The 26,211-nt window shown below is 40.6% G+C and overlaps 2 protein-coding genes across 8 annotated transcripts in view; both read left to right on the top strand.

The window, feature by feature from the left end:
• Window positions 1-124: 124 nt before the first annotated feature.
• LOC118208460 (protein kinase C-binding protein 1-like) lies at window positions 125-21,372 on the top strand. 5 transcript variants are annotated; one of them, XM_035383168.1, is made up of 22 exons: window positions 125-1,680; window positions 3,213-3,440; window positions 8,931-9,001; window positions 9,563-9,717; window positions 10,556-10,774; window positions 11,565-11,678; window positions 12,705-12,767; window positions 12,943-13,035; window positions 13,155-13,242; window positions 13,325-13,380; window positions 13,542-13,619; window positions 13,815-13,930; window positions 14,138-14,616; window positions 15,158-15,298; window positions 15,471-15,623; window positions 15,751-16,275; window positions 16,512-16,991; window positions 17,261-17,454; window positions 17,616-17,696; window positions 17,806-17,884; window positions 18,035-18,274; window positions 18,601-21,372. In XM_035383168.1, the coding sequence occupies exons 2-22, from the start codon at window positions 3,427-3,429 to the stop codon at window positions 18,771-18,773; spliced, it is 3,612 nt and encodes a 1,203-aa protein (XP_035239059.1). In that variant the 5' UTR covers window positions 125-1,680; window positions 3,213-3,426; the 3' UTR covers window positions 18,774-21,372. The 5 variants fall into 5 exon arrangements, with proteins under 5 accessions (XP_035239059.1, XP_035239062.1, XP_035239061.1 ...); XM_035383171.1 differs by having other exon boundaries at window positions 125-1,994; window positions 10,631-10,774; XM_035383170.1 differs by having other exon boundaries at window positions 125-1,994; window positions 17,264-17,454.
• Window positions 21,373-22,449: 1,077 nt separating this feature from the next.
• The window catches only part of si:ch73-181d5.4 (death-inducer obliterator 1), a 29,329-nt gene continuing 25,567 nt past the window's right edge, over window positions 22,450-26,211 (top strand). The window contains exon 1 of one of the 3 annotated variants that reach the window (XM_035381851.1): window positions 22,450-22,568. The gene's annotated coding sequence lies outside the window, so the exon portion shown is untranslated. Of the gene's footprint in view, window positions 22,626-22,727; window positions 22,800-26,211 lie in introns of those variants that run through there. The other 2 variants (XM_035381853.1, XM_035381854.1) reach the window with 2 other exon arrangements.

Here is a 26,211-nt window from a genome sequence, read left to right as displayed (position 1 = left end):
CTTACGTAAAATATCCCGCCCAGTTACCAGTTCAATTCATGACTGACATCAAAATGAGCTAATAAAGTTGAGAATAAGCAGGCTGATTAACTGTGGCCTACACCAATCTGAAACGTTCTAGAGGAGGCGACAACAGCAGAACGTCTTTTATCCAGTATCGCTCAATAACGAAGAAACCCCAGCATGGTAGAATTGCTTATGCACTATCGTGTTCGTACATTGCATTCTTTCCGTGAATCTTCCTAATCACGTCAGGAAGGATAGGAAACGAGAAAAAGAGAACCGAGGAGTGGGCTTGTGAAGATTCGGATAGCCGCCTTCACTGATATTTTGAGACGAGGGCGTTCATGAGTGACGTTGAAACCTGCAGCAAGTGCACTAATTCGGAATTCGTGTTTTAGACGATAATATTAAATTACATTTTTTAAAATGACATGCAATTTCTGTGTCAACTGTTCAATCGTTCCTCGTCAAGTAACATTTGTTTGATCAGCATGCTTATTTAATTTGTTACCTAGGCTCTACATATTGCATGGATCTGAACTGCAGCCATTGTGATTTATATTAAAAATTCATACTTAATTCCTCGTAATCTTATTAAACCCTTCACTGACATTTTAGCCCGCGTTTAACTTGTGTGAACCCTGGCGGATTTTGCTAAGCGGTAGGCTATAGTCGAAGGCTCTCTTGTGTTGCTTTGTGGTTGTGCTTTGCTGTAGAACTTCGGCTGTGTTGGGCCGTCGTGTCGACTGGCCTTTAAAAAAAAGCTAATTTGGTCATCGTGCCAGATTGTAGTGAGCGGATAGTGACACAAAAAGCACTTCTGGTAACTAGCTAACAATTGTGCCATAACCATAACTGAGCTGGCTAAAGCGCAGAATATTTTTAAAAACCTTATCATATGATCTATATTTTGGTGTCATAGTTCACTGCATCTTTGTGGAAGTAGCATAGACTTTGCTGCATTATCCAGCTAGGTCAGGTGTTCTCAAACTTGGTCCAGCAGACTAGTTTTTAGAGTTCTGTTACAGATAATCTCAATTAAGTTTGTTGGGGACAAATATTTAAATATGTAAAAAATTATGTTCGACTAATTTAACCTGTCTGTTTACAATTGAATCATTAACCTCATTCTAAAGGCATGCATCATTTGCCATATCGAGTTAACAGAAAATTAGAGCATATACAAGGACTAACTGTACCAGTTGTAACCTACCTATGTAGCTATGTGTACCAAAAAGAATAAATATACCATATTTACCCCCACTTTGAATCCATTAGATCAACTTATGAGCTCATTTAATTAAATGTGCTACATGAAACATGATTCCTTTTACGGAGGTTACACTTTTTATTGCGTAGAGTTTTAATTTCTGGAAGTGTGGACATCTGAGCAGGCAGTATTCTGTATTGGTCCTTAAGTAAAGTTTAGCAGAGTTCAGCAATCACTAAATTCATTTGCAAAGAGAAGGTTGCATTTACTTGTAAGTCAAAGTTAAGAACAAATATTGATTGAATAACGGGACTAAACTAATCCATTTGTGAAAACTTCAGAGGATCAAACCACACCGGCACTATTTTAAAACAGGGGTGTCGAAGTCGCTTCCTAGACGGCTGCTGCGTCTGCTGGTATTTGTGGTTGCATTTCAATCGGCAGCCAATTACGACATCGAGAACAAGGTGCGTTGATGATTATTTAGCCAAGCAACGACTTAATTACTAATTCTGGAACACATCGAAACCAACCGATACTGGTTTCTGATTCTGGCAGCTGTGTTTTAAAATAAGTTGAAGTAAAAAAAGTATGGTGGATCTTAAACACATTTTCAGCAACCAAACCTTTGTGTTTAAATTATTTTTAACGAGCTCATGGCCCAGAACTATTTGGGCTGAAATTTGCTGCCAGAGGTGACAAGCTGGGTCTTTTAACCAGTCCTCTTCATAAATTACAAGTCATTCTCCAAAACTCCTCTAGAGGTCAGACTTACCTTGTGGTGAGTAGAAATCCCTCTAAGTCAGAGTAAAAACAAGACGATAACACAAAGAACTGCTCATGAAATAACACAGTATCCATGCTAAAATCTTTATTTAACCTTTCTGAGATGGCTAATGTAAGTGAAATATGGCAGCTCACTGTATACATAAAATGTGATCCATGACTGTTAGGAAAGTGGAACCAGTTAAATGATACCATCTTCTATTCAAGCCACCTCTGGCTGAGACAACAATGGTGTGAAGGTGTTAACTTGGTATTTTGAATAATTTAGGCTCCACACAAAGCACAGAATACAAAAGATCAGACTCCAACATTGTATAGGCTGAAAGCTGAATTTGAATCTTTCAAGGGGCAGAAGAAAAAGGAATGCGGAATACAAACGCCCACACACCGAAAACTGTTGTAGTTCGTTGTTACCTTTGGATGGCACTTTAGGCTTGCATGTTCTTTCGTGATCATTTCCTGGGTTTGTATAATTTTTAGAATATTATCCCATGATTTAATAGAAAGGCAGAAAAAAGATAGAAGGGTATCCTTTGTCTTAATTTAATTTGTAGCTGATATTAACATAAATTTATACAGTATGTTTTCACAAATTTTGTTCAATACAGTGAATAAATAAATTGCTTCCACAATTTGTAGAACTGACATGCTAGGTGTTTAATACCTTCAAATGGTGAGCAAGGTTTTTAAATTTATTTGAATTTATTTTTCTTAGAAATTTATAATTTGAACTTATAATGCATATTTGTGCACTTTTAAAATACAGTTTTATGTAGGCCTTTTGTATATATATTTTTTATTTTATTGTATATTTAAGATTTTTAAATTGTTATTTGAGTATATAACAATCCCCTGCTGATTTCCAGAAATAAGTTGCAGAATATTTTCCAATTGTTCCCATTTGAATTGTTTGAGTGGTCTTGTCTGAACGTCGCACGTCTTCTCTACAGATGGCTGAAATTAATAGAGGGATTTAGACAAAGGCCTTCTCTCCAACATGGAGGCTGCAGCAGGCCAGTCCTGTTGTTCCTGTCCTTTGTGCTTTATTTCAGACAGTACACCAAGAAACTAAATGGAAAGCACAGGATACACTGCTAAGTTACTATTTCTTTTAGTTCAGTTTACTATTTTGCTAGCAGGAATGTTTAAATGTGGTGTTTTGTGGTTTGGGCCTAGCTCAGGCTCTTTTCTTTTTCTCCCTTCACGTACTCAGAGCTGCTCCTGCCTGTGCTGAACAAAGATAATTACTCAGGAAACGTTTCAGCCAATCCGCTGCGGCTTTACATCCTGCCTGTGAAAAGAGGCCACTCAGGGTCTGGCTTCCATCAGACGGCCCGATCATCAAGCTGAACTGCCAAGCCCTTTCTGTCTCAGGACTGAGACTGTCCTCCATGTTTTATAAGTATTGACATAACACTGTGTTAGCCATGCATCCACAGAGGTAAGCCTGATTTTACTTCCTTTTACTTCCTGTACTGTTTATCTACTGCACAGATACAGTTTGATTCTTCAAGAGAGGGAAATAGAGCTCTCACTCCACAGAACTGGTAAAAGCAAAAGCAGGCTTTCTCCTGCTGCCTGTGATTTTGGTCACATGGGTGCTCAGCCAGGCTTCATACTGTAGTAAAAGAGGACCAAGTTAAACCCTTTTTGAAATTTTCAGAACAAAACAGAAATATTAGACACTTAATCTTTCTGTTGCCTTGATCCTGTCTGCTGGAAAAGGGGATTTATTTGTGAGCAGTTTGCCTGCATAATTGTGTGGCTGTGCCACATGCCAGGTTAGAGAAAATGGAAGGTGGGGAGCAGATACAGCTATTGTAGCACAGTGGGGAATCCCAAGGGAAGCTGGTGGCGAACTAAGCAGTATACATTTTACATTTGGGGGTAGACACATGTAAAAATCTCCTCATGTTTTTTCCTTCCACTTTCCACATTTTTCAAGTTGCCTAAAAAAACATGGCCTCCTTGCTGTCCTGGCTGTTGATTTGACTTGCAGGGGAGACTTCAGATCTGCTGTTTTATTTTATTTTTTTGTTTTGGTGTGACTTCATTGAGCCTAATCTCTGTTTCAAGTAGCTGTGTATAAATGTTGAAATTTACTATTGAATTGGGTCTCAAAGAAAGAGGCTTCTGAGAATGGGGCCTAAGGTGTTAACTTTCTGCTTCCTTGATTGTAACTCATTGTAACCTTAGCTGAAAGTAGTTGGTTGTACTTGTGGCTAGTATCTAAAGTGAATTTAGTGTGATACACCTATGAAATATCAGTCCCATGTATAGGAACCATCACTTGGTTAATTGTTGCTTTTTGCAGTTCAAATATCCAACTCATATGTGTTAAACATGCATTTTTTCTGTTAGTTTGCCTGATTCTCATCAACTATTATGTGGGATCCAAATGCATTCACCACAATTGCAAGACATAGCCTAGTTAATTTAGATTATATTTTTATTTGTGTATTAATGTATGATCAGTGAATATGTATCATACATTTATTTTGGCTGTGATATTCTTTGGCTGGTGATGAATGGTAGTCTCTTTAGGATGACAAATCCAGATTATCATGTAATCAAACATTAATAGCATTTCCAAGTTTAATAAATCTTAAAATGCAAAAGGCTGTTTATTCTATAATTTGATAATTAATTCTAAGATATGTATTTGTGTTTTATGCACACATGTATGCACACGCTTTATCAGTGCAGCTTATTTTCCCATGTTGTTTATGTGTTTACAAAGTGAAATATAAATATATATAGCATAATATATTTTTAAAATAACATTTACGATATATTTTTCATTGCAATGGGTTTCACTGCTGTGGGTTGTAAATTTCCCAACATTGTTAGTCCCTTTAATGAAGCAAATGTTATTTTTAAGTAATGGTGAAAAAATGTATTGTATTGGAAAAAGCATGAATTTGCATTGAAAAACAAGACCCCTGACCTTTTTTAAATGTCTGTTTTGTAAGTAGTTTTAATCGCCCTTTCCTTGGATACCTGTTTGAGATTATCCACGGTCGGACACTGGATTTGTAAACAGTGGAAGGATTGATTTTAAAAGGGACACTGGTGAATTTTATCTTTGGATGGGGGCGGATATTTTAAGCTAGACTGCAGATGGACTTTAGTACATTACTATCTATAACCATACTTTTTTGCTAAAAGGCACATTAAGAGGAAAAAAAACTCTTTTGGTGAAATGGTAGTTTTATTTGTAAAATCTCTGCATTGCAGCAAAATGTCTGAGAGAAAAGGCAGCAGTGGAGCTGTATGGCACAGCAGAGCTGGCCAATCAGGCAGCTCGGTGTAGCACTCAAACCAATCGGAGGCACCGCTGAGGTTAAAGATTGACAATTGCTGTGGAGCAGCAGGGAGAGCAAGGCCCTTCTGGAAAATTCTGCAACCATCTTTGTTTCATCCTATCCAGCCAAATTTAAAGGCCAGTTTGAAGAATTGTCTTGTGTATTCTGTGCAATAAGACAAGGTATGCTGCTCTGTGTACATTTTCTGCATTGAAGGATGTGTTATTTGGAAAAAAAGAATTATGATGGTAGTATCTTTGTCTAAGGTATGTGACAGGCATAGACAGGCACTGGTTTCCTCTGCATTTAGCCTCAGTCAGGCTCAGTGGAGTCGTCGTTGCTGAGGTCGTCAGTGTAGCATATATGCAGTAAAAGGAAGCGTGAGAGCCAATATGGCCTGTGAGTCATAATGTTTCTGTTGTGAATTGTCCTTTTCCACAGAAATGGCCCTCATGGTCGATGTGGACAGGCTGCTGGTTGGCGTAGCTGGTTGTTGATCCATCAACAAAATGAAATCTGAGGATCTGTCATTGTGGAATGCCATCTTGACCTAAAAATGGCCAGATTAGAACAAATAAACTTGTCTACAATAAACCTGAATTCACCCATCTTTTTTTTTTTTTAAACCCTGCATTCTTCCATATGTGTTAATTTATACCTTAATGTTTCAGATGCAGAGGGGAAAAACATTCACATTTTGCAGTAAATAGAATAGATTTTATTGCCACAATGCATGGATTCCTAATTCGGGGGCTTTAGAATTCCTACAGCATTGAAAGATTTGGGGGGGGGGATGTGTTAAATAGCAAAAAGGCATTTTGGATTCCAGTGTGCTAGGTTTCCCTCCTTCCCTCCAGCCCGGGGCTGATGAAATGGGCTCTGCTGAGCTGCTAGGTGTGGGCTTGGGGTGTCCTGTTAACCCGATCAGTCTGTGTGGACGTGCCAGTGTCAGCGTTGTTTAAATACTGCTCTTGGACTGCTCAGTCAGATGGGAGTCTCCAATTTTGTGCTGTTCTTCACTCTCTTCAGGTTGCTCTATTTTGGGCTTTCATAAAAACCACATTTTAATTTATCTTGAGCCTTCTGGGAGTTTATTAGCATATTGATAGGGGAATTCTCTTCTCCAGTGGCCCGATGTTCTCCCCAGAAAATTTCTTGTGCCATTCCAGGAATGCTGCTGTTGAGAGTCCCAAAAAGTTTTTTTTTCACATTGTCCTGTTTTTGTATTTCCAAGACCCACAGACATGCCTTCCTTTTCAAATAAGGGGAACACATTCTATGGGACTTAGCAGGGAAGATCTGAGTCTTTGCAGGAGATGAGAAAAACAAGGAGTCCTTGTCCTCTCCTGTGCAGGCACAGTTCTCTGCTGTTAATTTGACCCTAATAATGTTGATTTGCACTGTCTCGTGTGAAAAATCTTCTTGTTCCATTGAGTAGCTACTAGTAGGTTCTGAAGGGGTCCTATTTTGTAGCAAAATGACATTGAACATAAGATTCTTGTTTCAACCTGTAAATCTTTGCCTTCACTGACTCTCCTGAATGATGCCTGCATCCATTTTCTATGTTTTATTCAGCCTATTAAATAATTTTATTAGTTCAAAATGGCACCTGCTTTGAAAGCAAAATAGACGGTACTTTTTCTTTTTGGTGCTTACATGGCTCTGGCAAATAAATAATTGTGCATTTTGGCACCATTATGCATCTGCCGAGAGCGCCATAAAAGCACAACAGTTCTGTACCGTTGACATTTTTAAATATAGAAATGGAGCAATTAAGTTACAGCAGCAGGCCTCTCCCTAGGTTTCACACCTTTGATGTTCAGAGCCCAGTGCTTCCACTGTTAAACACCAGCCTTTCTAGTTTGGCAAATACGCAGGCATATTTGTTTAAAAGACAAATGCCCTTTCTACAAGTACCTTGAAAATTAAAAGCAGGCTTCTTTTCAAGTAAATGATGACTGATGCTTTTTTTTGCAGTTTGTGATGGAGAACTTTTGTGCTTTTAAGAATCCTGTGGTAATTTAAGCAGGCATTACCGCCCCCTGTTTCACCATGCTTGAAAGGAATTGATTTGTATGTTGTTTGAGCCTATGTTTAAATGGTGATTTATTTAATCCTATATTTATGAGTGGCAGAAGAATCATGGTAAAACACATGCACACTTGGTGAACAGATCTTTAGGACTATCCAGTTCAGGAAAACTTTTGTTGCTTGTATTTAAATAGTGATTTTCCTGTGTTGATAGGGTCCTATATCCTGTAAGTGAATTCATAATACTGAACCTGTGAGGCAGTTGTGGATTCTGTGGCCCAGTAAATTATTTTGTTCAATACACCCTTATGGAAAAGCATGAAGACCACAAGGTCTCCTGTTTTTCAGTTAAGTTCAAGTCAACAGCCACAGCGTGAGTCTATTTAGGACTTCTAACCTTGAGACAAACAAGTCATCGTTTTGTTAGTGAGTTGATTGTCACTAAGGAAAGGCTGTTTTCTTGGCTAATGTCAAATGCTGTCATTCATTGTTTATCAAAGCAAAGAAAAACCAACTATTAAACAAAAATAACATGTCCAATGAAGCTTTTCTCCATTTGGTAATGCTTGTTTCAACGTACTAAAACCTGAGTAGTAATCTTTATGTTTGGTGATATTTAAAAACAAGACGAGATTATTTTGATGTGCAACTCCATGCAAATTGGAAGTACAGAAGTTTGATTATTGTTGATAGGTAACCTTTCTTACACATTTACTCACATTTTTCAATATTCTGCAGTTTACTAGTTAACCAACATGTTCATGTATTTATTTACCCATTTGGTGTGGATGCTGTCATCAAATAGTCTTTTTTATTTACACTCATTTCATAGGCTAAAATAACAATTGATATTAGGGTGTTTTTTTTGTTTGTTGGTTTATGTGCGTGTGCATATTTTATTGGTTTGCATATGTGAAGTGATATTAGAATCTGGAAGAAAGATTGCAGCCTACTGTTTTATGAATATTTCTGAAGAGGACATTTTAATTCCATAAGAATGCCAGGGATTTAGCGAATTATTGCTTTAACACCATGTTCAACAGTCTCTCAACAATAAAAGAGCTTTAAATTGAAACGGAGACTCCTAGATTAATTGATAAAACTGTCTATATAGGAAAGTTTATTTTCACTTTTTCAGCTTGAGAAACAATTGTTGTTCAGTTTTTCTGTTTATTGCACTCTTGGATGGTCTGCACTGTTCTGCAGAGCATAGGAAAGGCTGCATGTTGCTAGGGAGATGCTCTCTAGTGACACTTACTACAGCATGACACTTACAATTAAAGTTGGTTAGACTAATTATCGGTAAACAAACAACAAAAAAGTTTGATGGCCAGTATGGATTGTCACTTGAAATGCAGACAACTCGATCACCCTCAACAGCACGCTGTAACAATATTATGGGAATGATCGTACATTATAAGCTCCTGGAGTTGCACTGAATGAGCAGGGCGACAAAGTGAATTGTGGGCTTCGTCCCCAATGGTCTCATCAATGGGTGTCACCCCAGTGGTATAATATAATGGTGTAATATACCAGATATATTAAGGTACACAGTTGAATGGAGATTGATTTCTTTTCTTTCTGTTCTGTGGCAGTTTGGCTGAAGAAGAGATAAAAACAGAATCTGATGTGGTAGAGGGGATGGACATTTCCACACGATCCAAAGGTGAGTAGAAAACAGTGTTACGAGAGCGTAGGTTCAGGGCTGTGGCCTGCCATAGCTGTAATGATAGAGCCTGTCTTAAACTCTATAGGATTCTGCATGACAAATTATACAGTGCTGTGAAGAAATACATTTATACATATTTATCCATTGGTACAGCATTGTGATGTTGAAACCTTGAATTCTTCTGTATTGTGTGGTGTGTACTGTTCATTGGAGGTGCTGTTGAAAAATACAGCCTAAATGACAAACACTGAGTAAAAAGTGTTGCATAAAATTGTGATATTAAACATGTCACTGAGAGCTTGTAGTTTCAGTTTGATATATTGTGGTATTTGGGCTGCCTGTTATTTCTACATGTACACTTTGCAGTCACCCCGGCTCATCACGATGAAAGTCAGAAACACTGGAAATGTAGTTCACTGTCACTCTGGGGACAGCCATGTGGTAGTTATATAAAGTTTCATTGTAATTGTATTGGTGGTGAAGTGGGAGCTGTAGTTTTTAAACTCTGCATGGGTTATGGGAAATGTCTTGCATATCTGTGACCCTGGCCTGTTGTAGTTTCAGATCCTGGATCGGCAGAAAGGGCAGCTCAAAAACGAAAGCTGCCCAGCCCACCACACTCTTCCAATGGGCATTCCCCCTCTGAGACCTCACCCAGTCCTATCAAAAAGAAAAAGAAACCTGGCTTAGTTAACAGTAATAACAAAGAACAGGTAATTTCATGTTCTATGGACTGTTGCCTAATTAGACTTAACTTTGCATGTTTTCTGTAAGTCACTCAAACAGTTGAAGTTATCGTTAACATAAAATAAAGTTGTTCATTTGAGATTTCAGATTTATGCATTTCCCTGACCATATTGAGAATTTGGTTATGTCTCACTTGACCACTAATGTGGAGAAATTTAAAACCCAAACTTACAGAGAACTTGCATTTAATAAATCAATATTGGCAGATAGTTTTTTTTTCTTAAAATGGTTTGGAATGCAAGTAAATAAACTATTTAAAGGCAGTGATTTGATCTTATTATAAATGCTAAGCTGACTTTCAAAGTATGTTACCTAATCTGCGAATATATAATGAAATATGCATATTGAACGCATTCTATTTTGCATGTACAGAGCTGGTTTGTCCTTAAAAGCCAGATATATAAATTAAAATGACTTGCCTCCTATACCTAAATATTAAAGATGCACATAGTGAGTCACTAGTTTAAAACTGCCATGTGCCATGCACAGTGTATGCTTTGTATGATAGGGTATAGGTATGTGTTCATTAGTTGGATAAAACAAGGCTTGTGTCATGCAAGATAGCAATGGTGTATACCAAGCACAGCCTGACCTGATGTCAATGTGGTGGAAACTCTTGTCAAATGACTCTTGCTTTCATTGATGTCAGAGGCAAAGCTGCACGTTGACCCATTGACCACAGGAGTCTGTACTTGGTGTCCGCTATGTAGTGTTCAGTGCTGTGGCCTGTTTGCTTGTTGTGCTGCACCTTTTATAATGTCTTGTGTTTTGAAACCCAACCTTTTTTTCTTGCCTGCATTTCAGTCAGAACTAAGACATGGTCCCTTTTACTATATGAAGCAGCCACTCACCACAGACCCTGTTGATGTTGTACCGCAGGATGGACGGAATGACTTCTATTGCTGGGTGTGCCACCGAGAGGGTCAGGTTCTCTGCTGTGAGCTTTGCCCACGGGTGTACCACGCAAAGTGCCTGAAACTGGCAGCCGAGCCTGAGGGGGACTGGTTCTGTCCCGAGTGTGAGGTACTCTCTCACTTCTTCCGGGTGGGCACCCGCTCAGCTGTGCAGGAGGCCAGAGAGATGAGATCTCAGTGAACCGGGAGAGCCGGATGTTCAGATTTTGGACTGGTTTCACAGTGTCATGGCCGCTCACGCAGAGTATGCACTGGGCCTCTTTGTAGGAACGGGCTGAGGACTGGCCTTGACCTGTGAAACCGCTCCACTGAGAGAGGCCTGGTCATGACCGAGTGCCATCCATCATCGTGGATAGGCTTCTTATTTGAGCTTGGCTGTGTGACTGTTTCTGAGGTTATGGACCTCTAGAATTTCATAAGGGATACCTTGGATTTAATCCCTCTGAATAATTCTGATAAAATGTGTTCAATTTAAATGTATGTCTAAAGAGCTTGTAAGTCATTTTAATATTTCAGTAGTGAAAACGAGGGTTAGTGCTTTGTGGAATGCCGGCAGCATGCCCCCAGTTAGTGGGCCCTACCAGGCAAATGCTTTGTGTCCAATACAACAATTTTCTTTTGTTAAAATTTTTCTTTATAAAGGTGTTTTATAAGTGCATCTGATTTGTTGTTTTTGGTACGAGTTTAATCTCAATTGTCTTTAAATTGTAACAATATTATAAAGCACAATGGCTTTTGGGTGAAGACACCTTGAAAAGTTAATGTACTCAATGTTCACCCTTGAACAAATTTGAACAATAAAACCGTTGTTAAAAGGGTAAAGAAAACCAGAAAAATGTGGTCATGGTGACAAGGTTAGAAGAAAGGAAATGTTAAAGTTGTACTTTTTTGTTTTCCAGAAAATAACAGTTGCGGAGTGCATAGAAACTCAAAGCAAAGCAATGACGATGCTAACAATAGACCAGCTGTCTTATCTGCTTAAGTTTGCTCTCCAAAAGATGAAACAGCCAGGGGTAAGTGTCCTAACCGGTGTGACCTGCTCTCTGTGCCTTTCATTGGTGAACGGTCTGCCTGGGGCAATGCTGTCCGACTGCCAATGGAAGATGATGTTTAAATGCTTTAAAATGCATGGCCAGCCTTTCTGTCCATTTCCCATCATTTTGGACTATCTATGTACAGGCAGTGCTGTATGGCCTTGTGTGGTCTTGCTTGATAAGCCCTAATCTTTTTTTAATAGTTCTCCATGTGGCTAAAACCTTATTCATCATTTTTTTCACAGTCAAATAGCTGCGCCCTCACTGTCCCTTCCTGTATTTATTTTTGGCAGTTCCGTTTGCAAATACAGAGCCGATGCAGACAATCCTTTTTATCCAACAGCCATTCAACATTACAACATACAGGATAACTTATTACTTATTATCCACTTGGACACAAAATATTTCAGCAATATATTTAAACAGTTTCTTTCAAGTACACATTTTACCCCATGCCTAATGAATACTCCACCGTGCTAAGGGCTATCTGTTGTAGGATGTTTAGTCTCTGTCGTGCTGGTTTGGGGGGAGGTTCCATAGATATACAGTACGAAGGATGCTAATGGTTGCTAAACCTTGTGTTCTTGTTGCTGTGGGGTGGGCTATCTTTCACCTATACTGTGGTTCTGTGATGCTCATACTAGTGGAGGTGAATATCCCCTTTATGGCCCAAAGCATAAATTTCTCTACCTGTAAGAGTTGTCTCAGAGAAACGTATCCCCACTGCCCCTACCATTGGCCCCATTCCTCCGCGTTCCCTCTGTCCAAGTGTACCTTTTTTGTGGACAAGGAAGTAGAGGTCTGAATCCAAACATGGCGGTTAGTAGCCATTGCCTGTTTGGGAGGAAAGGCAGTGAGGCCGTTGGGTTGGCCATTGGGTTGTGGCTGCGTCCTTGTAGCAGGTGGGTAGTTGTTACTGACTCTGACTGTCACCTCTTGATTATCCAGACAGCTGGGCTGAATGCTCTTGTCTGGTGAGGAAAAGCTCTCCTTGCTCTCTTTCAGGACCAAGCACGCTCGTCTCTCTCCCCCCACGCAGCCGCCCAGCAGAGAAAACCTATTAATTGGGTAAAAAAAATGACATTTATGCTATATCCCTTAACATAACTGGAGTGTTCAGAATTGAAGCTGTCTGTGCGGAGTAGCCAAAGTGTGCTGGTGATGAAGTGTGTGCACTCTGCGTTCTGAGCTGGTTGATTTAATCCTCTTGGGTGGTTCTGTTCTCTCTCACTCTTTGGAACAGACTGAGCCATTTCAGAAACCTGTATCTCTGGAACAACACCCAGATTATGCTGAATACATTTTCCATCCAATGGACCTCTGTACATTAGAAAAGGTATTGGGAACAAATTGTTACCACAAGCTCTTATTTTCTCATTTGAAAAGCACATTTATACTGCCTGACTGAAACTTAAACAAAGTTTAACAAAAATGTTTTTGTTAATTTTCTTGCAGAACATAAAAAAGAAAATGTATGGTTGTACAGAAGCTTTTCTAGCAGATATGAAATGGATCTTGCACAACTGCATAATATACAATGGAGGTGAGCAATGAAGCATTTAAATAAATTAAATCCATTTCTAATAGAATAAAATAAACATTTTTTTATTTGTCATCTCTCCTAGGTAATCACAAGCTTACAGCGACCGCTAAAGTCATTGTAAAAATCTGTGAACATGAAGTGAGTATCAGCAGCCTTGAGGCTCTCTTGAACGTGACTATTTAAATGTATACATTATGAAATATAGAATTTTTGATATATGATAATGTGCATGCAGTTGTTTTAACACTTAAAAGAGAAACTGGAATATCCTTAATTATAGAGAGAACTTTATCTTTCAGATGAATGAAATTGAAGTGTGTCCAGAGTGCTATCTGTCAGCTTGCCAGAAGAGGGAAAACTGGTTTTGTGAACCATGTGTAAGGATTGTGCCTTGGTCTTTTTTTTGGGTTAATGAACTCATTGATGATTTCTTCTTTTTATGTTCTATAAATAGGCATATACTTTATCTATGAATTTATCTTATATTCAACATTGTTTTCCTATATATAAGTAGGTATGAAATGATTTCCTGTGTTTTATTATTCTTTTTTGTGTGTTATCGCTGCGTTTAGAGCCACCCCCACCCTCTTGTGTGGGCTAAGCTGAAGGGGTTTCCATTCTGGCCAGCAAAAGCACTGCGAGACAAAGATGGACAAGTGGATGCCCGGTTTTTTGGGCAGCATGATAGGCAAGTCTGGTGACTGATATTCTGATATTCTTGCTGCTTTAGTGGTTTATAAAAACTGTGAAAGGCTTGAAGCTGTAACTGCAGTACCTCCCACCGTGGCATGGTTTCCTTCCACTTGCACTATGTTCTGTCTATAGAACAAATTCACCATGTTCTTTGTCATTTTACTGAACAGGCGAATGATTGCTTATCCTCTGTGTCTTTCAGGGCTTGGGTCCCAATAAACAACTGCTACCTCATGTCTAAAGAGATTCCTTTTTCTGTGAAAAAGACTAAAAGCATATTTAATAGTGCCATGCAAGAGATGGAGGTCTATGTGGAAAACATTCGCAAGAAGTTTGGCGTTTTCAACTACGCTCCATTCAGGACACCCTACACTCCCAATAACCAGTTCCAAATGCTGCTGGACCCCTCCAACCCCAGCGCAGGAACCGTCAAGCCTGAGAAACAGGAGAAGATCAAGTTCAACTTCGACATGACCGCCTCTCCCAAGCTGCTGCTCGGTAAGAGCATGCTGCCGGGGGGGACGAGCCGAAGGATCTCCCTGACGGACATGCCCCGCTCTCCGATGAGCACCAACTCCTCCGTTCACACGGGCTCGGACATCGAGCAGGACGCGTCTGAGAAAAGCCTCCGGGCTCCACCCAGTCACTACAGTGCCGGAGAGGAGTCCATGGACTGCACAGGTACCTCTGAGAGCCACTGTGCGCAGACACTAGGAGACGTTCCATCCAAACACAAAGCGCTGTGGATGTTAAAAAGAAAAATGATGAAAAAAACATTTGAATGTGTTCCGGTACTTGCATGGTGACATGTACCCTAATTACTGCCATCTATGTAGGTAAAGCCTTGCAGGTCAGAAAATTCTTATGCTGCTAATTCAAACAATGATGTAACATTAGCCTACTTAAAATATGCCACTGACTGCCTTAAAGTTAATTTCAGAACGTGCAAATACAAGGGTTATTCAATTCAATTCTATCGCCAAATTTAATGTAAATGCTGTTCCAGAGACTATACATTTAAAATAAATCATAGCAACTGTACTTATATGTGGGGTAGTCCCATATATCAACCACTGGATCATGTCTACTGCATGATGTTGACATCCACAGAATTTCAGTGTTTTTTTCATTCTATTTTAATACATTTCTCTTTAAATCAATTTTTCTACTGAATGACAATGTGGGTGTACATTGCTACATGCTGTCTTTCTCTTTGTTGTAGCATCTCCTGCATCTACAAAGACTGGGCACACAGGCAGCGTAACGGGCAGCCCCAAACCCTTTTCTCCCCAAGCCTCCACGCCCATCATCCCAAAGCAGGAGAGAACATCCACCACTGGGAGCATCCTCAACCTCAACCTGGGTGAGAGCGCAGCATATACCAAAGCACTGAACTGTTACCATACTGCTCCTACACACTCCAGCATGTGCCACGCTCGCCACTATTTTGGCACCCTAACTAATGTTCAAGTAGAACTCTCCCGAGAAAACTTGACGTGTCTGATGCAGCATGGTATTATGATTTTGGTTCTCAGATCGGAGTAAAGCGGAGATGGACCTGAAGGAGCTCAGTGAGACGGTGCAGCAGCAGTCTGCTTCAGTGGTCCTGACCTCCCCAAAGAAACCAATCAAGAGCCGCTTTCAGCTCAACCTTGACAAAACCATCGAGAGCTGCAAGGCCCAGCTTGGTACGTGCACAGGCCACAAGCTGTGCATAGAAGCTTGGATAATGTTGCATTCACCAAATTATTCCTTTCATGTCAAGTCTTAGTTTTGCACGCATTAAAATTCAATTGCTTTTCTGTTTCTGAGCAGGCATTGATGAGATTTCTGAAGATGTGTACAAGGGCGTGGAACCCAGTGACTCAGAGGATTCCGAGAAATCAGACTCAAGTGATAGCGAGTATGCGAGTGAAGAGGAGCAGAAACTGAGGAATGGGCAGGATGAGGCCGACGACAAAGAAAAGCTTGAGAGGGAATCAAAAAAGAAGACCAGAACACCCTCTCAAGAAGACAAGGACGGCAATGCGGAGGGCACGGTGGGGGCAGCAGCAGCAGAAAAAACGAGTGCAGAAGTACAGCCGAAAGACAAGCTGAGTGCCAGCTCTGACAAAGAGCCCTCTGAAAAGGCCAAAGCCTCCCAGCACCCGGCGAAGGAGAAGCCCAGCTCCAAGGATGAGGGGACAGCCGCCTCTGCAGACCTGGACATGGACTCGGACTCAGAGCGGGAGCTGGTCATCGACCTTCGGGAGGACTCATCAGGCTGGGACCGCAAGAAGAACAAGAAGGAGCTGCCTGTTGCCACCACACCCAAGGACCCTGGTGTCACCAAGCTAGAAGGTGAGGGAAGGACTGTGTAGTCTTTGTGTTTTATTTAATATTGTATTAGGAATTGATCCTTGATTACTTATTCAAATGCCTCTGGGTGCTTTCTTCAATAGACCTGGTTCCTGGTCAGGTCATTGTTGACATTATATAGATCAAAATTAATTCTTTATGCTTTTTTACTGCTTGTTTTGCTTCATGTAATGCAAATTTGGCATGGAAGATGCATGTATTGCACCTCTGTGTTGCAGGTAAAGCCCCTTCGTCCTCCAGTGCAGCAGCTCCACCAGTGAGTGATGGGTCCACCTCGACCCCCAGTGTCAAAGACCCCCCTCAGTCCTCCATCACCATCCCTCTCAATGTGGTGTCCTTCGCTGCCACCACCGCCTCCACTCTCCTGCCTGGTGCGACTACCAGTGCAGCAGCTCCTTCAGTGGCCGTGCCGTCTGCCACCGTGAAGAAGCAGCGCCCCCTGCTGCCTCGGGAGACTGCCCCAGCGGTACAGCGCGCGGTGGTGTGGAACCCAGCCAACAAGTTCCAGACGTCCTCACAGAAATGGCACATGCAGAAGGTGCAGCGGCAGCAGCAGAGCCAGCAGCCGGCTGCGCAGACACAGTGCAGCCCCCAGCAGCAAGCGCAGACGCATACGCAGTCGCAATCCACATCCACGTCCTCATCATCGCAGCAACCCTCCCCTGGCACACGGTATCAAACACGGCAGGCGGTGAAAGGTAAGTGCCCTTCTCCCTGCCCCCTCCCTTTGTAAAGTCACCTGTCCGAACTAGCATTTTTAACCCGTAGACAGCTACAAGTCTATGTTTTTGCTAATTGTTTTTCAGCGGCTAGTGGCAAGTAAAATTTTCTATTTTAATGACTTTTTATTACCTTTAATTTACTATTTTATTTTTCAAAATTGAAATTACTGTGCATGTGTGGTTCAGTGTGCTCTTGAAAGACAGGTATCTCCATGCCAATGATAAAATAGTTTAACTCTTTTCAGCAGTGCAACAGAAAGAAGCACCGCAGAGCACGTCATCTTCGTCAGTCACTCTGGTGACTGCAGCTCCGGCAGTGTCCATGATCTCCACCCCTGGGCCAGCTGGAGCCCCCTCTTCTTCCTCCATGGCCAGTGACTTCCAGATCACCACAGGCTCAGCAGATGTAGCAGCAGACATAGCAAAGTATACCGGCAAGGTGTGAAAGTTTTTTTTTTTTTTTTTTTTTGATTTTTCTTTCTTTCTGATTGAACACTATGTGGACCTCAGTCAAAGCTGAGGCCTTTTAAAATGTTTAAAAGTTACAATTTTCTTCCTGGCATTGTGAAATCCTGACCTGACTGTCATTGCGCCTTTCAGATTATGGATGCAATAAAGGGAACAATGTCTGAGATTTACAATGATCTCTCTAAAAGCACCTCAGGAAACACAATTGCAGAGGTAAGCACCCGTCAGCACCTTACATTCTCCCTTCTCCTCCTCTTCCAATCTATCTGCTTTACGCCAAATCTTGTTGTTTTGAATTTTGTTGTTTTTTTGTTTAATGCAGATTCGACGCTTGAGAATAGAAATTGAAAAATTACAGTGGCTACACCAGCAAGAGTTATCTGAAATGAAGCACAATCTTGGTATGGGTGTTTAATAGTTTTCTATGGCACATTGATAAACAAAAAGGATCCGACAGAGAAGCAGTCATTAACTCATTGGCTGTGTGTGTGTGTGTGTGTGTGTGTGTGTGTGTGTGTGTGGGTACGTGTGTGTGTACATGCGCATATCAGAGCTCACTATGGCGGAGATGAGGCAGAGCTTGGAGCAGGAGAGGGAGCGTCTCATCGCAGAGGTTAAGAAGCAGATGGAGCTGGAGAAGCAGCAGGCTGTGGACGAGACCAAGAAGAAGCAGTGGTGTGCCAACTGCAAGAAGGAGGCCATCTTCTACTGCTGCTGGAACACGAGCTACTGTGACTACCCCTGCCAGCAAGCCCACTGGCCTGAGCACATGAAGTCCTGCACGCAGTCAGGTACCAACACGATTCACCTGAACCTTCGGCATGCTTATGTAATCAATCAATCAATCAATCAGTCAATCCAATTTTATTTATATAGTGCATTTTACAGAGAATCTTTCACTACTCTTAAAAGTATACTCTGGCCTACCCTTCTAGATACTCTCATAACAATTACAAACCCAACACACAAACCTGCAGGCACATATGCACACTGCCCCACCTCGTCAGTTAACACTAGTGAGCACTCAACACTCACAGCCCCACCGGACTCATTACGCACACCCGAGTATTTGCACTTGTCATATATTAACACTTTCATTTATTTCCGGTTTTTGCAGCCACTGCTTCACAACAGGAGTCTGAGACAGAAGCGACTGCGGATGCTGGGAGCAAGCCCCCCGGTCAGCCCGGCAGCGCCCAGCCTTCCCCAGCTGAGGCTGCTGCGGCCCCTGCAAGCAAAGATTCTGGTGTGGAGAAAAGCAAGGACAGCACCACCGTCAGTGTGTCCTAACTGCCACATGGCACAGACTTTTAACCATGATGAACCGTGTATGTAAAATATAAGAATGGGAAGCATCCTTTCCTGTCTTGCCAGTCTGGGAATGTAGACTGTAGACGATCTCTAAATCTCAGTATTAATCACCAGAAAATCATCCCGCTCCCATCCCCCACACTACTTCACCCCCTTCGCTTTTCTTTGCCTCATCCAACAAGCACGTCCAAAGGTTACGTTGACAGTCACTGAATAGGTGGACCAGTGGACAAGGCTATTGAACTTACAATCAAACTGAATTCGTCCTGTACACGTTAAACTTGGATAAGCGAATCACTGATTTGTGCAGCCAAAGACCTGTGTTGATGTTTATGTCTTCTGTTCCCACTCTGGAGGGGCTAGCGAGTTTGAGAGGTTCTGTTCTCTGTTCTCAAATTCTCTCGCCCCTCTTGTTCAGCTAGACCCACTTACCTGCATCGAGGAGGAAATGGTATACAATGGCATGCAAAAGAGTGTCTTAAAATGCCTTTCTATTACAGCAGAGGAGAAGGATATGTTGACATTCATAGATCTGTGTGAGCACTATTGGGCAAAATCGTTTAAAGAGTTGCACTTAAACCCAAATAACGGTACTGATTTATGCATCTGATGATGCTGATAAGGGATTTCTGAATAACGGATTTCAATTTTAAAAATGTTCTTCTAGAGCTGAGATTGGTATAGCTATCTTCTTAGAGTAAGAATCCTTTCCCTTTGTTCCAAGGAGGACTGTTTACCTTTTCTGAATAAATCAGTGCTTTTGTATTTTTTTCATTGTTTTCAGGGATTTTAGTCCACTCATCCATAAAATGAAAAACAGCCAAAAGCAATTAACAATTAATGGATAGTTTTTTCATGTGTTTTGAAAGATCAGTCCGAAAGCTTCAGAGACGTTTGGCACTCCCAAGTTTACACTGCTGGTTTACAGAGATGTACATTTTTCTTTTGATTCTAGAGATACAGGGGGTCAGACAAGAAATGGACTCTGTTTATATCGCTAAGACAGCATATCTTTTCTGTCCACAGGACTTGCCACAGATCTTGCCACAGGCCTAGCACAGACAACAGACTATGTAGAAGAGGCCATTTTAGACCCAAAATTAACTTTTTAGTTTTCTATTTATTTTAATTTATACAGGAATGTGGTGTCACAGACAATGCCATAACTATATTAGTGTTTCGACGTTATGCTATTCAAAGGTTGATAAAATGGGCAGAAGTGTGAATTATTAGTCCAGTATAAATAACTTAAAATAACCAATATAATATATTGAAACTGTGACTACGTAGTGCCGGAACCTGGGGTCACATTTCTTTACATTTATGTTTGAAAGTGCGTTTTATAGCCCCCATAGAACTGGTCGCTCAGACTTCCTGTGTCAATCTCGTGGACTAGGGCCTCTGCTTAATTCTGACTGTTAATGTTAATGGAGTTTAAAGTAAAGACAAGATGGTTCAGTTCAGCCAACAGAAGGGGGGGGGGGGGGGGGGGGGGTGGAGTCCAGAGAAAACAAAGGTGACTGTATATATTTTGAGCCAATTTGTCTCGCAGATTTTGTTGTTTACATAATGGAAATGAAGATCTGGGCCTCTGGAAGAGCCTGTTTGTCTAGAGCTTTATTCTCACGAATGTACACAGAACTTTCCTCATGTTCTCTGGAGGCAAAGATTGCATTTGGGACAGCAGAGTAATGTGGAATGCTGCTTGTAAAATATTGGAGTAAGGGAGCGCTTTAATAAACACTGTTACAGTATGACGCTTGAGGAAAAAATTGCTTTAAAATAGTTTTTAATGTGGGTGATACCGACACCATTATTACAAATCATACGAGCGAACATGCTTTGTAAAATAACTTGTGTGCTGTACAGTATTTACAAAGATACTTTGACTTTTGGAGGGTACATTTGTTCTTTACTCTTGTTCCCTATCAGGTTTTAGAAAATGGCTGTGAATACAGTATTGACTGTTCAGCAGTGAAAAAAGGGCGTTTCGCTGCCCTCTGCAGGTCATGTCATTTCTTACACTTGTTCTTGATGATATTAATGCTGTTAATGCAATAAATGCTATATATGTATTTTTTGGAATGGAGGATGAATTCAATGGCTGTGAAAAACATAACGTATAAATCTTGTTATCCATTCTGGGCACAATATTTCAATTCAACAATTCAAAAGGTCAATTTATCCACATCTAGCATTTGATTTCGGCCCACAGAAGTGATTAATCCTTGTGTTGGCGGATCAGTGCTGAATGTTCAAATACAGAATTGTTATTCCTGCCATAACATATGTAAGTGAATGAGTGCCTGGTAATGGGAAATGTGTAAGCTAACATTACGAGCAGAGATCTATGTAAAGATATGTACCTATATTAATGTGAACTTCTGCTCTGGTGGCGAGGATGGTGAGACCATATACTTGTATATACATCCACACGTTACACTACATTGTATAGTATAGATCTCTTTTTATTGAGTGGGGATGTTTGTGGTACTCATTGCTTTTTAAAAAAATCTTTTGTAAATACTGTAAGGTGCTGTTTTTTGATCTCATTAAACATACCATATATTTCACCTTCCATGGCCGCCTTAATGTTTTTTCTATTGTCATTTCCCTTTTTACTCAATTACTTATTAAATCTGATATGATATTCATTTCAGTCACAATGATAGACAGACGCATTTTGCTTAAACTAATAGCACACAATCAATTGCACTTTTCATGTCTTTATTGAACACATTGTCTGAACATTCACAGTTCAGGCTGGAAAAAGTAGGTGAGCCCTTGTAATAATTGGTAGGACCTCTTTAGCAGCAATAACCCACACCAGATATTTCCTATAGCTGCCTATCAGACTTGTACACTGGTTAGGAGTAATTTTAGACCATTCCTTCTTACAAAACTGCTTCCATTCATTGATACTTCTTGGATTTCTTGCATGAACAGCCTTCTTCAGTTTATGCCACAACATCTCAATTGGGCTAAGATCTGGATTCTGACTTGGCCATTCCAAAACATGTTCAAACTGTTCTGTTATTGATTTACTCATGTGTTTTGAGTCATTTGTCTTGTGGCATCACCCATGCCACATGACAATTAAAAATTTTTTTTTATCAGGGCAGGGTTGCCATGAACAGATGTTTCTTGATAAGGGCATACTCTCAATAACCAAACTTTGTGTGTCTTTTTTATAGGGAGTGCACCTCCACCCCACACTCTCATCTCATTGATTGCAACACCTGACTTCAGTTAACTTTTGGAGAAGTCATTCGCCTAGAGAGGTTCACATACTTTTTCCAACCTAGGCTGTGAATGTTTACATGATACATTCAATATTGACAAGAAGTACAATTATTTTTTTGTTATTAGTTTAAGCAGATTGTGTCTGTCTCTTATTGTGACACATTTAATGAATTAATGCAGAAATTAATAAGTAATTCCAAAGGGTTCAGAAACTTTTTCTTGCAACCGTATTCGTGTAAATGTCTACGTATTTACAGTTTGCTCAAGAAATTTTTCTCTAAGGAAAGTGAAACTGAATGTGTAACCTTAAACAACTGTTGGTATGATCAGTTACAGTATAGCGCACTGCTAAAGTGAAAATAGTCGTCAGTTCCACTCCTAACCTGGGGTGTCGCCATACTTCCAGACATCATTTTCTTCATCCCTTCCATTATTTTCCTCCTGCCACTTCTGGATTAGCGAACACATCCTGAAAACTGAGATTGAGAATTGAGAGGACAACATCATAGAAAGTAACAGTGAAAATTGCACGTGAGTTAATGGCAATTGATTTAGCCCAGAATAGAAGTGATACAACGCATTTTGCAGGTACACGTACATGCATAAAATTTATAAGTCATGATAGCTGCGCTTTAGCTACTGCTAGCTGTTGAGTTGCGCGTGGTTGGGTAACTATGGCGCGTTTTAGTAATCTAGTAGTTGCTACTAAGGTAACGTTAGCTAGCTAACTTTTTAGTGTGGAAACACCATGCAACGATGAAGGTATGGCGTTTCTAGCTAGTTACACAGCCTGGCACAAGCAATCTGGTTTGTCGATTTATTTGGTTAATTACCTAATCATCTTCACTATCTTTCATTATGGACGTTTATGGATGCAAGATATCCGTTACATTAGATATTAGGCGAGTGTACTGGGGATGATGGTTGGATTGTAGTTTACTACTACTAGGTGTCTACCTAGCGAACGAATGGTTAACGACTAAAGGATATTTCACCATCGTCGCTTACTAGCTATACATTTTTAGCTTGCATTTTACGTACTGTGACTTGGTCTCGTGGATTCTGACAAAGGCAAAGCTGAACTACTTGAATAATTCACTAATTGCATTTCACAAACATCAAATAGCTTCACTAGTGAAGTTAACTGTCAGATCAACCAATATGTGTACTAGTATAATGTCTTTCATCTCCTGGTTAACTTAACTTTGCTATTTCATTTCAACGTAGTATGCAATTTGATGTTTATTTTCATTCCAATTGGGGCCTTTCTGCGTAGAGTTTGCATGTTCTCCCTGTGTCCGCGTAGGTTTCCTCCAGGTACTCCAGTTTCCTCTCACAGTCCAAAGACATACAGGTTAGGTTAACTGGAGAGTCTAAATTGCCCTTAGTTATGAGTTTGTGAGTGAATTGTGTGTGCCCTGCAGTGGACTGGTAAACTGTCCAGGGTGTATTCATGCCTCTTCCCTATTACCCGTTGGGATAGGCTCCAGCACCTCCTGCGACCCAGGAATAAGTGGGTATAGATGATGGATGGATGGATCAGTGTTTATGTTCAAGTTGTGTTTCCTGCATAGATTAAAGTAGGTTAAATGAAAATGCCATTCATTGTAGGTTAATGCTCTATAATTTGCAATCAGAATAATATTATGGTCTATTGTGTCCTGCTTTGTAGGGCTGCCAGCCACAGTCTAAATTTGATGCCAGGTTGAGGTGCACACTTCTGCTATGCCAGGTGTCACTGGATTATGCCATAACCCAGGCAGATGTATGCAGTAGAAAGGTCAAACCTAGTATATGCTATGCAATTTTTGCCCTGGCATAGCTCTGCCGTGATTCATAGTGAGATTCGGTGCATTTGAACTGAATTGGTATGTGTTTGTCCTAGTGGACAGTAGTTGTGTTTTATTATTTATTGTTACATTACCGATTTCTGAAAATCAACAACGTGCTTCAGTATAATATTATTATTGGTACATTGGTACAAAATATACATTTTATGTGAATTTCTGTGTAATTATCTGTCTATATAAAAAATGTGGTTTTATGGACCCTGCTCGTGTGTTTCAAAAGCTCGAAGGTGGCTTTTGAGTGGGTTTAAAGACTAACTGTTAGTAGTGAATGTGTTACATTATACACAAGACTGTCTTGCTCTTTTCCTATTTGTAGTGATGTAAATTGTTTAATGTTTACATATTTAATTCATTTACTGTATTGATATTGTAATATTTACTTACATTTTTTGGGCATTATGATTACTATATATTAGACAGTTCTGTTCTGTTTTTGTGTGCCTCAGTTGCATCATTTGTGGAGTTGGCTCCATGCAACAGTGTTTATTAAGTTGTTTTATTAACTAATCTTAACACGACTATAGTTGGGCTTATGCTTCTAAGTAAAAGTGACAATACACCCAAAGTGTAACTCTATAACCTAGGTATATATCTGTATTATTAATATTATTATTAAAACATACACACACCTTAACTCTATAGCATAAATTTAGTAAATAGGCCTACTTATTAGTAAGGCGTTCGACTGTGCTGTTTCAGTCTTTCAGAGTTAATGTCCACTCAGGGGAGATACCCACTTAAATAGCTGTTCGAGAGGTGGTTTACAGGGAAAGTCAGACAGTAGGTTGATCAGTCCTGCCCCACGGGTCCCTGTCTCTGAGTTGCCTTGATAAGAACAATGCAGCTGGCCACGATTCCCTTTCCTTGCGTCAGGGCTGGTTACCCACCATCCACATCTTGGACTCGCCTTGGCTTGCTTGGCTGTTGCTTGACTCGGCTCCTGAGTCCTTCCTGTCGCCAGAGTCGTATTTGTCCGAATTGGCTGTCTTCGGTCTAAACACGGCACTGAGTAATCTACAGCGCCAGTTTTTATACTCTAAATACTTATCTGTTCAAAGTCAAAGTGTTTTTATTCAAGTGCACAGTATAACACAGGGTCATTCTGAACAATGAAATTCTTAGGACATGGCAAGCGACAACTACGTCGTAAGCAAAAATATAACAAGAATAGCAAAAATATACATAAAATAGAAAGAGCAAAAACACTAGCAGCAGTACCAAAGCCTGTAAATGTTGACAATAGAAATGAGTATTAAATAATTATGAAGTGTAATTATAAATATAAAGTGTATAGTGCCGATGAATATGTACATTCAATTTGGTAATGTATATTGAGTGTACATAGAAAGTGGCTAGAGCATACATTGAGGAGATCATGTGATCACTGAGATTAATGTTGCTGGTTGAGAAGCCTGATGGCCTGGGGGGAAAAAACTGTTCACAAGTCTGGTAGTCCGTGCCGGAATGCTCCGGTAACGTCTACCAGACAGTCTACCACTCCAGCAGCGAGAACAGACCATAGCCTGGGTGGCTGTAGTCTTTTGCGATTTTCCGTGCTTTCCTAAGGAATCGTGTGTGGTAGATGCCTTGTACGGAGGGGAGGTGGCAGCCAATGATCTGCTGTCTTCACCACCCTCTGGAGGGCCTTGCGATCAGCAGCGGAGCTGCTGCCGTACCAGGCAGTAATGCAGCCAGTGAGGATGCTCTCAATGGTGCACCTGTAGAAATTGGTGACATGCCAAACTTCTTGAGTCTCCTCAGGAAGTATAGGCGCTTTTGGGCAATTTTTACTGCCGCGTCCGATTGCCTGGACCAGGCGAGGTCATCATTGATGACCACCCCGAGGTACTTGAAGCAGCAGACACTCTCCACTTCAGCTCCATCAATGCTCCATTCTCACCACCTGGGGTCTGCCCGTCAGGAATTCCAGGATCCAGTTGCAAAGGCAGGTGTTAAGACCCAGGATCCTGAGCTTGTGAACAAGCTTAGCAGGCACAATTGTGTTGAATGCTGTTCTAGTCAGACCTTGTCTACGTCACGTCATGCGTAAAAACAACATGTTTATAACAGCAACTCTCCTAACATGTCAAAAATACACACATCAAAAATATATTTATAACAGAAACTTTTCTAATATGTGTCAAAAATATGCTTACAATATTTAGCACTCTCCTGATGCAGATCAAATACATGTTTTTATAACGTTTACGGTGTTATTTCAGAGTTAGGTTGAGCCCTTCTTTTGATGAGTCACGGTTGGGGCCTCTCCTGCCTAGAGTTGTACAGGCTTCAGTCTTATCTAGGCTATGTGAGACATGCACTAG

The sequence above is a fragment of the Anguilla anguilla genome, chromosome 11 (genome assembly GCF_013347855.1).
Source record: "Anguilla anguilla isolate fAngAng1 chromosome 11, fAngAng1.pri, whole genome shotgun sequence".
Taxonomy (NCBI): domain Eukaryota; kingdom Metazoa; phylum Chordata; class Actinopteri; order Anguilliformes; family Anguillidae; genus Anguilla; species Anguilla anguilla.
The sequence above is the reverse complement of the archived record's forward strand: the minus strand, read 5'-3'. Positions and strand labels throughout refer to the sequence as shown.